The sequence below is a fragment of the Thamnophis elegans genome, chromosome 14 (assembly GCF_009769535.1).
Source record: "Thamnophis elegans isolate rThaEle1 chromosome 14, rThaEle1.pri, whole genome shotgun sequence".
Lineage (NCBI taxonomy): Eukaryota > Metazoa > Chordata > Lepidosauria > Squamata > Colubridae > Thamnophis > Thamnophis elegans.
The window spans coordinates 28,627,270-28,640,180 of record NC_045554.1 but is presented as its reverse complement, the minus strand read 5'-3'; the positions used below and the strand labels follow the sequence as shown (position 1 = coordinate 28,640,180).

General features: G+C 40.9%; 1 protein-coding gene across 2 annotated transcripts in view; it reads right to left on the bottom strand.

Moving 5' to 3' along the window:
* The window catches only part of NUP93 (nucleoporin 93), a 144,982-nt gene that overhangs the window by 21,176 nt on the left and 110,895 nt on the right, over positions 1-12,911 (bottom strand). Inside the window, exons 6-12 of one of the 2 annotated variants that reach the window (XM_032231363.1) lie at positions 12,826-12,900; positions 11,729-11,818; positions 10,864-11,003; positions 9,867-9,999; positions 5,503-5,660; positions 2,644-2,809; positions 1,733-1,826 (exon numbers count right to left, since the gene is read on the bottom strand). In XM_032231363.1, coding sequence (XP_032087254.1) covers positions 1,733-1,826; positions 2,644-2,809; positions 5,503-5,660; positions 9,867-9,999; positions 10,864-11,003; positions 11,729-11,818; positions 12,826-12,900 — 856 coding nt within the window. Of the gene's footprint in view, positions 1-1,300; positions 1,395-1,732; positions 1,827-2,643; positions 2,810-5,502; positions 5,661-9,866; positions 10,000-10,863; positions 11,004-11,728; positions 11,819-12,825; positions 12,901-12,911 lie in introns of both variants that reach the window. The other variant, XM_032231362.1, reaches the window with a different exon arrangement.

The window sequence follows — 12,911 nt, the reverse complement described above, 5'->3', positions numbered from 1 at the left end:
CTCTCTATCTTATATGTCTGTCTCTGTCTGTCTGTCTATCTATCTATCTATCTATCTATCTATCATCTATCTATCTATCTTATATGTCTGTCTATTTGTCTGTCTGTCTGCCTACCTACCTACCTATGTCTGTCTGTCCATTTTTACACATTTTTCTTATATCCTATGTACATATATTTCTCTTTTACTTCTTATTCAGTACTATTTTATATACACTCCACCTTACATTTCCCCCCTCTTGTTAATTCTGTAGCTTTATGATATTTTCTAATTTCTTAATCTTCTCCCCCCTCCCCTTTATTGTTTTCTTTCCTCCAGTCATTTGTACCATAAATTCCATACTGAGTAATACTCAAGATTCTTCTTTGCCTTTTGGTTTTCTATCCTGGGCATCCCTCGATGAAAATTAACAAATGATCCAAGTATCAACAAAATCATCAATCTACATTTGAAGGGGAGAGGTGGACCGATTTCCCTACAGCATAACCTTAAAGCAATGTGAGAGAAAATTCTTTCCTTAACATTAGGAAGGTTTTTTTTTTTTATGATTTAAAATTCTTGACACTTCCCAGAAGCCTGACACAGCATCTTAATACCTGGACAGATTTAACAGGAAAACTACAGAACAGGTGGCAGGACAGATGGAATCATAAACATTTCTTAAATATTACTGCTAAGAGAATAGTACCAGTCTGGCTTTTGAAGAAAAACCACAAATTGGCAGTTTCTGAGTCTTTACTGAAGCCAAGATGTTCATACAAGAACACATACTTTGACACATCATGTCAGTTTATTGAAGATATTCATTTTTAAAAGTCCCAACACCAGTTCTATTCAAGATCTCGGATCACCTTTCTGCATAATTGAGTTTATTTTCAGAAATCTCCAGTTACTGTCCCTAGCCAGTGGTGGGCTTCAAATAATTCAACAACCAGTTCTCTGCCCTAATGACCATCTAGGTAGGTGGGGCTCGGTGGTCATGTGACTGTGTGGGCGTGGCCAACTCAACGTCACTCACGTCGATGGGTGCTTTGCTTTAACTGTTACAATGTAACAGGGGGTTAACCGGAGAGGCAGTTTCTGTAAGCAGGGCAATAAAGATTAGACTAGAAACCACACCAGAATGTTTCCTTCCTGCCTTCCTTACAGGATTAGTCTGTAAATTGAAAAAAAGCCTGTAAGTGGGGAAAAAACAAAATAAGATTTCTTCAACAGCCGAACTGCTTAGAAAGTTAAAAACTGGTTCTCCTGATTAGGTGCAAACTGGCTTAATCCCACCACTGTCCCTAGCTGAATTTACCGTAATCTTCAAGCAGTTGTTTCTGGAATTGGGACAAAGTCAGCCTGTCTTGGGGTGCGCTAGAACTGTTCTCATCAAAGCATACTTGATTCAGCTAGAAAAAGAGGTCATCCTTGACTGATGACCACATTTTAGCTCAGAGCTTCTGTTTCTAAGCCAAACATTTCTGAAGTGATTTTTTTTGCCCCACTTTACAACCTTTTTTGCCACGGTTGTTAAGTGAATCACTGCAGTTGTTAAGTTAGTAACTCGGTTGTTAAGGGAATGTGGCTTCCCCCTTCACTTTGCTTGTCAGAAAGTCGCAAAAGGAGACCACCTAACCCCGGGATACCGCAACCGTCATAAATATAGACCAGTTGCCAAGCATCTGAATTTTGATCACATGACCAGGGAGATGCTGCAACGGTCGTAAGTATCCCTAGCTGAACTTACCGTAATCTTCAAGCAGTTGTTTCTGGAATTGGGACAAAGTCAGCCTGTCTTGGGGTGCGCTAGAACTGTTCTCGTCAAAGCATACTTGATTCAGCTAGAAAAAGATAGAAAAAGTAACTTGGGCATCTCTCTTTTCTTTCCCACGCATGCAATACATTTTTCAAAAGTGGAATGGGCCTATGGAAAGCTACAACACTGGATGGAGAGTACCAGTTGGAGCAGCTGGCAGCAAGGTCTGGCAAAAACTGGGAAGTATGGTAATCATGGAATAGACTTCACGTGGGTACAACAAGATCCAGAGGCACTCTGAAGAAATGGGGCTATCCAGTGGCTTCTGCCCTTTGCGATTGTGGTGACATGCAGAAAACAACAAATATGTGTATCTCTGTCCTTTGTGCTCTAATCAGTGTAACACCTCAGGACTCTTTGGGAGTGTGACAGAATGCAATTAATGTTGCTAGTTTCTGGCCAAGTTTCTGTTTAACTTTTAACATTTTTTGATCTTGTATTTTACATTTGTGTGAAGAGAGATTTCTTAAAACAAACCAACGATGACTTAGAAGGATAAAATTCTAGTTACTGATGAAAGTAACTAGAATGATTCCAGTGTATTTGGTACCTGGTGCTCCGGGTAGGATCCAGTACGCCCGTACCAGGGCATACAGCCTGCAACCCACCACTGGTGTGTGTCTCCTGGCACACAGGTGGCAAAGTTATCTCTTGAAAGAGGGAGAGAGAGAGGGAGAGGAGGAGAGGGGGAGAGAGAGGGAGAGAGAAAGAGACAGACAGACAGAGACAAAGAGACAGAGAGAGAGGCATGGCCAAGGAATTTACGTTCAGTCTCTGGGCAGATGGACAGAAGTTAACCCATGCTCGGACTCTCCAAGCAGAGCACAGGAAAAGCTGATTACCTTCAGCCAAAGATAATCTTCCGTTTTATCTGCAACTTCACTGTGGTTATCGGCAATATCGCACCGGCCTATGATACAATATACAGCTCTTTTGTAAGGGTCGGTGTTGTTTCTCAGAGCCCGTCGGTAATGGAGGCGAACTTTGTTCTCGGTGGCAGGAGAAAGCCTACAATTTTAAATAAGAGAAGCAGGAGATGTCTTCAAAACAGTCAAATCTGGATTTTTTTCCCTCAAAGTAGCTACCCAATACTTCAAAAGTGGTCATTTCCAAATGCATGTTGGAAGTGTAAAAACAAAGAAGGGACCATTTATTATCTATGGTGGACATGTGATAAAGCAAAATTGGATTATGATCTATCTTTTCATACAGAAAATCCTGAAAAAATGGAGACAAAGTATGAAACCAGAACTTTTCCTCTGGGCCTTAATGGAAAAAGAACAGGAGAAAAAGACTGGAACTTTGTTACTACAGTAAAACTCTGGTCACGAACATAATTCATTCCATAATTTTGGTCGCAAACAGATTTGGTTGAGACCTGAACCTAATTCTGGAAATTTGGCGCTTACAAAAAAAAAGATGTGGAAGCAGAAGTGGAACGCAGCAGGTTATGAGCAGTTCTGGAGAACTAGTAGCGGAAATTTTGAGTAGTTCAGAGAACCGGTAAATACCACTTCTGGCCCCGCCCCCATCTATTCTCTGCCTCCCGAGTCCCAGCTGACCGGGAGGGAATGGGGACTTTGCAGTATCCTTCCCCTGCCACGCCCACCAAGCCACGCCCACCAAGCCACGCCCACCAAGCCATGCACACAAAACCGGCAGTAAAAAAATTAGAATTCCACTAGTGCGTGGAAGGGGAAATCAGCCACACGCTAAAAAGTGAATGTTTTGGTCGGAACCTGATTTGGTCATGGTCAGAAGCGTTCATGACCAGAGGTTCTACTATATATATGTTGACAACAGCAAGATTATTGTATGTGCAAAAATGGAAGGACATTTTGATTTCTACTCTACAAGAATGGTTGCAGAAGCTGATGGGAGTCAGCTGAAATGGCAAAATGGACTACTTTGCTTAAAGAAAAGAACATAAGTACTTTTGTTTCCACATGGAAACCGCTTCTGAACTTCTTGCTTGATGTGGAAAAGAATGAAACTTTGACTCTGGGTTTTGTAGATTAGGCTGATAGATTTTTGTAGGAATGACTGGTTTATACTATTATGGTAAAACAAAAAGTTGTGATTGTTCTTAATGCTGTAATGCTTAATCCTGTTTCCCCGAAAATAAGACTTCCCTAGATAATAAGCCCAATCGGGCTTTTGAGCGCAGGCGCTAAAATAAACCCTCCCCCAAAAATAACCCCCCATGGCAGCAGCCATGAGGTGATCACACTCACCGCCTCCTGCACCTCAAAAATAATAAGGCTTCCCAAAAAATAAGGTCAAGTACTTTGGGGGGGGGGGGGGTCAAAAGAAAGTAAGGCCTTGTCTTATTTTCAGGGAAACACGGTACTGTAGCAGAGAGTCATAAGTCAATGCTTCTTTTTCATTTTTTTTTCAGTGATTTTTTTCAGAGTGATGCCATCACTCTGCTAAACAACTAATTCCCACAACATTGTAAATTAATTTACTAACTGTATTATTATTATTATTCTCTTCCTTCCTATTACCCATCTCTTCCCACTTATGACTATAACCATATTGCTTGTATCTTTTAATTTATATTGTTTTTATTTGTCTCCTAATACAATTTGATTGCTTATTAGTAACCTTGACCTATCACTAAGTGTTGCATTTTTTTCTTCGTGATGAATATTTCTTATTCTTATGTACACTGAGAGCCTATGCACTAAAGACCAATTCCTGTGTGTCCAGTCACACTTCGCCAATAAAGAATTATATTCTGTTTATTTTTCTTTCCTTACCCTCCCTCACTTTCCCTTGCCCCCTCCCCATCCCTGCCCTTTTATTTGCTTTTGAATTTTGTATTTTATAACACTTTATAACCTAATAAAAAAGTGATATATATATATATAAAGTAGCCTTTCTGAGCCAAGCAGCTTTCCTGTGACAGAAATACTGTTTTTGACGCCTTTTTGCTGACTGAATACTGCCGCTCATTTATTTTATATTGCAGAAACTGACCTAATAATATAACTTCAGTAATCCAAATTCAGAGTTGTCACATGGATCGAAAGAACAGTTCCAAAGAACCTCCCACCAACCTAATGTAGCTTCACACTCAGAAAGAGTGCTCAATTTTAAAAATAGATATGTTCCATTTGAAGGGGGAAAAATAAAAATGCATTTTTTTTTCCCCAAATGGCTGCACCTTCTGTGAATCCCAACTGCTTCAGAATCATTCACTGAAGGCAGTGTTTTCTCAACCATGGACACTTGACGATGTCTGGACTTCGACTTCCAGAATTCCCCAGCTAGGGAATTCTGGGAGCTGAAGTCCACACCAGAGGTGGTATTCTAACGGTTCAGACCGGAATTTCGGCTCCGCCCACCCACACCCGGCTTTATGGCATCCCATTTAGGCCCTTTTTTTTTCTCCAAAAGCGCATGCAAGGACGGATCACATGCTAGCACGCCCACACGCTGACAATTGCGAACCGGTAGGGAAGGGAAGTGTATACCACCCCTGGTCCACATATCTTTAAGTGGCTATGGTTGAGAAACACTGGTTTAACATACCAAGTATCTTCTGCACGACTTGAAAACTTGAAGCTGTTGGTTTTGGAAGGCGAGCAGAAAGTTCCAACCAGAATTAGGATTTTCAGTGGAATTAGCTCTTCTGCTTCCCCTCACCCCCTGGCATTCATACTTTCTCCCGGTCTCTTCTGGCATTACCCCAGTACCTTTTGTCTTTGCTGTGCATGTACTCCTGGAACCAAGTTTTGAAATCTCCCAGCTGGTGCTGACCTAAGTTGATCACTTGCATGGCTGCCATTAAATCCCCGCAGCGCATGCAATAGTAAATGATGGCCCAGACAGGATGGCCTTCTACTTCCCCGTCCTAAAATGATACAAGCAGAAAAAAAATGTCCAGAGATTTGACTTGTTACAGAGAGTCCTCGACTTACAACTACAATTGAGCCCAATATTTCGGTTGCAAAGAGAGGCAGCTGTTAAATGAGCTGTGCTCCAGTTTACAACCTTTCTTGCTACAGTTGTTGTTGAGTGAATCTGGCTTCCCCATTGACATTGCTTGTCAGAAGGTCGCAAAAGGAGATCAGGTGACCCAGGGACCCTACAACCATCATAAATATGAGACAGTTGCCAAGTGGCTGAATTTTGATCATGTGACCCTGGGGATGCGGCAATGGTTGTAAGGGTGGAAACAGTCATGTCACTTTTTTCAGTGTTGTTGATCACTGTTCTGACCGAGGCTTCCCAAGAGCATGAAGCAACTCCTGACCAAAACCCTTTTATTAATTGACTGTGAATTCTGCTCATTCACATCCAGCAAAGTCTTTCAAGGGAGGATTTACAGTCACAGACCTTATCTGGCTTGGAGAGCTGACAGGCCGATATCTGCAAAACTTGGCAAGCAGTCTCGGGGAGTCACGAACCAATTAAGCAAACTAATTGTCTCCTGCAAACTCAACTCCCTTTTTGCTCCTCTTTTATTTCCTCTGGGAGGGGCCGTTCATTGTTCACCTATGGCCTTACTCCCAAGTTGATCCTTGTTCTTTAGCTGTTCCCTTTGTTTGGCAACTCTGCGCATGCGCACACTGGGATCAAGCTCCAGCTGTTCGTCTGCCTCACTGATGTCTGAATCTGAAGGCAGCTGATAACTGGCATACGGCTCTGGCCCCCTCTCTGCCTCTGACATAGAGCCCTCATCTGAGCCTTCCCCAGACTCCAGGACTGGCCCATGCCCCCCCCCCCCGCAAACCTCCTTGCTGTCCGAATCTGCTGTCAGCTCCGCAGACTGCTGGCAAGCCCAACAGTCACTAAATGAATTGTTGTAAGTCAAGGGCTGCTATATTGTAGCAAAGACCTTGAAAGTAGAAGATAGGAAACACATGTTTAAAATCTAAGTGGTACGTACAATTGACCGAAGATCCCTCTGTATAAAAATAGGTCTTGCATACCGTTAAAAAAATACTCTTTGTGATATTCAAATATTGTCTGCCTCTTGGAAAAGGTGCTTTATTCTATGTGTACATATTTTTAGACATTATATCTGCATATTCATGAATGCAAATTTCATCTATCGGGAGCCTCCAAAGATGCAGGGAGCCATTTTAGCAACACTTCCATTGACACAGGATGTCTTTGTGCTCCACACAGATGGGGAATTCTTCAAACTGGTATAGAAGAGGATACGGTCAGAAGGGAATTGGTGAACGCTGTTTCTCCCTTCTTTCATCTGTGGAAAGCTTAGCTACTGAATGTGTCTTTCTGTGAATGAAAAGGCAACCCCAGAGACTGTCCATTATCTTTTCCTGATGCAGTTTTTTCTGACTCCTCATGCTGAGAAGCATCTTCAGAAATTCTATCGCAGAAATCTCTATTCAGTGCGGCATCTTCCCTAAATGTGTTTGCATGCTGCCCACAAAGAAAAAAACCACCACTTTGCCAAGCAACTTACAGAATGCCGGCGTTAAACTGGTCTCATTTTTAGAAATGTTCTCCCAAATACTCAACATCTGGTTCCTTGCAGTTTCTGCTCATTTATTCATATTTATTTTCTCTGAACGTCCCAAGGGGGGGAGGGGGGAAACAAATCCTGCTAGCTTTTCAGGATAACATTTATTATGTATGGGACCTATCAAATGCTCATTTTTTTCTCCCTTGTCGGGTTAAATATACAAGGCTGTTTTTTCTCAGCAATGCTCTTTTTAAAATGTGGCCCCCAGAAGTGAAAATGCTATTTCACAAGCAGCTTGCGGTGATCAAGACTTACGTACTTCTATAATTTTTTAATATATTTTTAAATATGTATTATTGTTGTTGTTGTTGTTATTATTATTATTATCATCATCATCATTATTATCATTATTATTTCTTTTATTTCTTTTATTTATTAAACATGAAACTCAGTCAACTGAACATTTAAAAATGTGTCATAAATACCATTGACTGATGCTAAAGGTTGATATGGGATGCTGCCAATTGTTGTTGTTGTTGCTGTTATTATTGTTGTTGTTGTTGTTGTTATTATTATTATTACTATACAATTGTATCACAGCGGCCAGTTGTTTCACCGGATTTGGCATTGGTTACTAGTCGGGCCCCACCCAGAGGCCTAGGACGTTGTAACGTATTTTCGTAATATGCATGCAGATCCAAGCAGTGCGGCTTTTTGCATTTGACTGATGGTGATTTTGTCAATTTTTAACTGTTTTAAATGTAATTCCAGTGCTTTTGGAATAGCACCCAGTGTGCCAATTACCACTGGAATTACCACTGCTGGTTTGTGCCATAGTCGTTGAATTTCAATTTTTAAGTCCTGGTATTTTGCAATTTTTTCATGTTCCTTCTCAGCTACCCTGCTATCACCTGGTATTGCAATGTCTATGATTGTGACCTTATTTTTCTCAACCAGTGTGATGTCTGGTGTATTATGCGCCAGTATTTTGTCTGTTTGTATGCGAAAATCCCACAAGATCTTGACCATCTGATTTTCGGTGACTTTTTCAGGCTGATGTTCCCACCAGTTTGTTGCTGTTTTAATATTATAATTTTTGCACAAATTCCAATGGATCATTTGTGCTACTGAATTGTGCCACAATTTATAATCAGTCTGCGCGATTTTTTTACAGCAGCTGAGTATGTGTTCAACAGTTTCATCAGCTTCTTTGCAAAGTCTGCATTTGGCATCATCAGAGGATTTTTCGATTTTGGCCTTAATGGCATTTGTGCGGATAGCTTGTTCTTGCGCAGCCAGGATTAGTGACTCTGTTTCTTTCTTTAATGTACCTGTTGTTAACCATAACCAAGTTTGTTCACTGTCCACTTTATCTTTTATTTTTTCCAGAAATTGGCCATGCAGTGCTTTGTTCTGCCAACTCTCCATTCTTGATCTTATCATATGTTTTCTGTATTCTTGTTTCGTCTGTTGGGCCTTCAGTAGTTTTTTCTTCTTTACTTCAATTAATAGATGTTCTTGACATATATATATATATATATATATATATATATATATATATATATATATATATATATATATATATATATATATATATATATATAATATTTGTTATATTTTATGCTGATAAATAAATAAAGGGAGACTAGTATAGATCTATTTCAAGCTATTTAGCTCTCATCAGCTAGCCACACCCTTGTTGGGAATCGAACCTGTGCTCTAATGCCTCTTAGGCAGATGTGTTAACCATTGAGCTACACAGCTCGACTCCTTATCAGCCAGCCAGGGTGAGAGGTATATATTTAAAGTCACAACCCCTGGTATGCCCAAATATGCTAATAAGGAGTCGAGCTGTGTAGCTCAATGGTTAACACATCTGCCTAAGAGGCAATAGAGCACAGGTTCGATTCCCAACAAGGGTGTGGCTAGCTGATGAGAGCTAAATAGCTTGAAATAGATCTATACTAGTCTCCCTTTATTTATTTATCAGCATAAAATATAACAAATGTAACAAAAAGGCAACAGTAAAAAATATTGGGTTTCTGTCTGGATGGTCTCTTGTGACGAGCCGAAGACAGAGAGTGGAAGTGTGACCTTCCTCCCATATTTGGGCATACCAGGGGTTGTGACTTTAAATATATATATTATATAATATTATTTAAATTTAAATTTATTTCTTTGGGACCTTTTGCCCATCAATAAAATTGATGGACTGATACTCATTCCTTTAATGCCACAATTTGCAAAGTGGCCCATCTTGCAATGCTTTAAGCAAATAACAAGGATTAAAACCCAAACCAAACACAACATAGATAAAGGAACAAAAGCAACATCACGATGCATCGTAATACACACAAGGTCTAAAAACAATCCACCGTTGTTGTTGTTTTTAATGATCTTAGGCTATGCAACAGATGCTTTTGGAGAAAGAGTTTAAGACTGCAATTCATGTTTGACAGCAGGCTTTTTAAAAGAATAGAGCGCCTTCAGCAATCTTGGGAAAGCGAATACAAAGTGAACCATTTGCAAATTTTATAACTGTTATAACTCTCTACCTGACTAGTGCATTTCTGCTTAGGTAAATGAATAAAAGTAAACCCAGGTGGTGTCCTGAAATGTTCCTACCTGCAGCCCCGGAACAGACACTGGGAGTTTGATGTTCAAGAAACTGCGGACTAACTGATAGGTTCCAGGTACTCCACCCAGCTGGGCTTGGTGCAAATTTCCAAAGACCGTCATCAAGGTGTAGTTCTTGTAGCTGCAAGGAATCAAGCACAGCTGATCAGTCAGGATAGCTGGACATCCTTTTACTGATTTCACACAAAGGATCAGAATCAGAGCTGGAAAGGGCCTTGGAGGCCTTGTCATCCAGCTCCCTCCTCAAGCTGGAGACCCTATACCATTTCAGACAAGTGAAAGCCTCCAATGATGAAGCACCTACAACTTCTGGTGGCAAGCTGTTCCACTGGTAAATTGTCCTCACTGTTAGGGAGTTTCTCCTTAATTCCAGGTTGCTTCTCTCCTTGATGAGTTTCCATCCATTGTTTCTTGTCCTGCCCTCAGGTGCTTTGGAAAATAAATTGATTCCTTCTTTGTTTTGTGGCAACTTCTCAAATACTGGAATGCTGCTATCCTGGCCTGTTTTGTTTGTTGTTGTTGTTTTTTGCAAAAAACAGGGCATGCAGAGGCTTTGGGAGGCTTGTAGAGTGCTCCTAGGGGCTGGGGAAGAAAGCCCATTTTTCGCTCATTTTTGCCCTCCCCAGCCCCTAGGAGCACTTTGCAGGCCTCCCAAACCCTCTGCACGTCCATTTTTGCAAAGGAGGCAGGGTTTCGAGAGGCCAAAAATGCTGTATTCAGTGTATAAGATGCACCCAAATTTTCTCCCTCTTTTTGGGGGGGAATACGGTGAGCCTTATACTCCAAAAAATATCGTATGTTCAAAGGGAGCTCAGACCTTGTTAAAATAATAATTCTACCAGGCTTATTTCCTTTTTTTCCCACAAGTACAAGTAAGTCTTTGACTTACAAGCGCAATTGGGACCAGCTCTAGGATTCTATGTCATGGCAGACAAATGGCAGCTTCCTGGGAGTCCCATCCCCCCCCCCATTTAAGGATTTGTACCTTTGCTCAAGGTATTGTAAGGCCTGCCTCACAAACTCCATTTGCACCTCCATGCTGGTCCGTGTTTTCAATGTGTCACTCGCAGGAACCAGCAGGACGTCCGTCATGTGCTTCACCATGGCCCACAAGTCAGCAATGCTCTGCAACACATGTGGAAGAGACACAGCGATCTTGAGACAACACTTTTGTAAATGATAGCATTCAAAAGACAGGAGTTAACGATGGATAGGCTACAATACACACACACACACATACACACACACACACAGAATTCTGGTGATGGACTCCCCCCCCTCCCTCTCTCTCTGCCTCTCACTGTCTGTCTATCTGTCTGTCTGTCTGTGTCTCTAGATAAATGGATGGATGGATAGATAGACAGGCAGTGAGATAGATAGATAGATAGATAGATAGATAGATAGATAGATAGATAGATAGATAGATAGATAGATAGATAGATAGATAGATAATGATAGATAGATGATAGATAGTCAGATAGACAGACACACACACATACACAAACACACACACACACACACACACACACAGAGTTCATAACTAGGGCTGTGCATGGGATTCCCTTGAGTTCCCTTGACTTTAATAAGCTGGTTCATTAAACGAGACACCACTTTTTCCAGGCTAATCTGGAAGCCTGGAAAATAGCAAAATAGCTTTAATGAGCAGCAGAAAGGCCTGGGGCTTATGAGATACGCAAAATACCTTTTCTCAAAGTATTTTTAGAGCAGGCACAACTCTGAAACAGGAGGGAGGGAGAGAGGGGGAACCAAGGAGTTTTACTCTTAAGTGACAGACTGTAATCCAAATTAAAAAAGCAGAATAATTTCTGAAGCTAAATTATAAACAATACCTTATCTTCCAATTCTGCCACAGTAGCACAAAGGTCTACCAAATTAGGCTGAAGATGTCCGCTCACAATCTTCTCATTATACATATAAATCTGAAAAAGAGCAACATAGACAAGTGTCCACCATAGTGCAAACCAGTCCCTCCCTTTGCATAACACCCTCCTCGCTTACACCCGGACTCCCCCAGCCCTCCGGAAGCCTGAAAATCAGCTGCCCAGCACACATGTGTGCCAGAGCTGACGGCTCATGCGCGGCGAATACGGCTCTGTGTGCAACCTGTGGCACGCGTGCCATAGGTTTGCCATCCCAGCTATAGGTCGTCTGCACAAGCTCAGCCTGGCTGGCTGGGATTAGACCTTTGGACCAATTGTCTTAAGACTTTTAAAATGGAGAAGCGAAAAAGTATTGGACAAAAATAAAGATATGGTTGGAAAAGATGATAAAGCGTATTGTGTTTAAACCCATATATCCCCAATATTTTTGTTGGGGATCTTACCTGAAACTTATAATAAATAAAGTACATATTTAATTATTCATGTATTAGCAGCAGCTAGAATTGCATTTGCAAAATACAAGTGAAGAGATTCCTACTGAAGGGAAGGTGATTAGGAAACTATTAGAAGGTGCAGGAATGAATAGACTAACACTAGCAATTAAGAAGAAAGAACTGATTATTATACGATATGGGAAGCAATGGTTAAGAGAATTAAAAAAAGGAAATTGAAAACAAAGGAAGAAGACAATAAGAAGAATAGAAAATACATTAAAATAAAAAATAAGAATAAAATGGCAATTGATAACATGAAAAATAAAATGACTGGAAATTGGTACGATTTCATTTTGCAAACATACAAAATCCTTAAAGTTGCCAGAGATGTCTTCGTTATAATGACGGGAGTAGGAGCGTGGGGAAAGCTGCAGAGAGACAGTTTTTAAAAAACCAAGAAGATGGTCCAATCCTGCAGGCAAAGCTTTTCCCTTTACTTCCATATCCTACAATTGATACAACTCAGTTATTGGCACAAATTGCAAAGATCTTTGCTGTAGGAAAAAGCCCAGAGTTTCCTAAAACTGCTCTTGGTTCAAGTGGGGTACTCACCTGTCGGGCGTAGGCCATTTCTGTATTGTCCAAGGAACTGCGACCTGGTGGAGGCAACTCACTGACGTAACTGGGCTGTTGAGAGA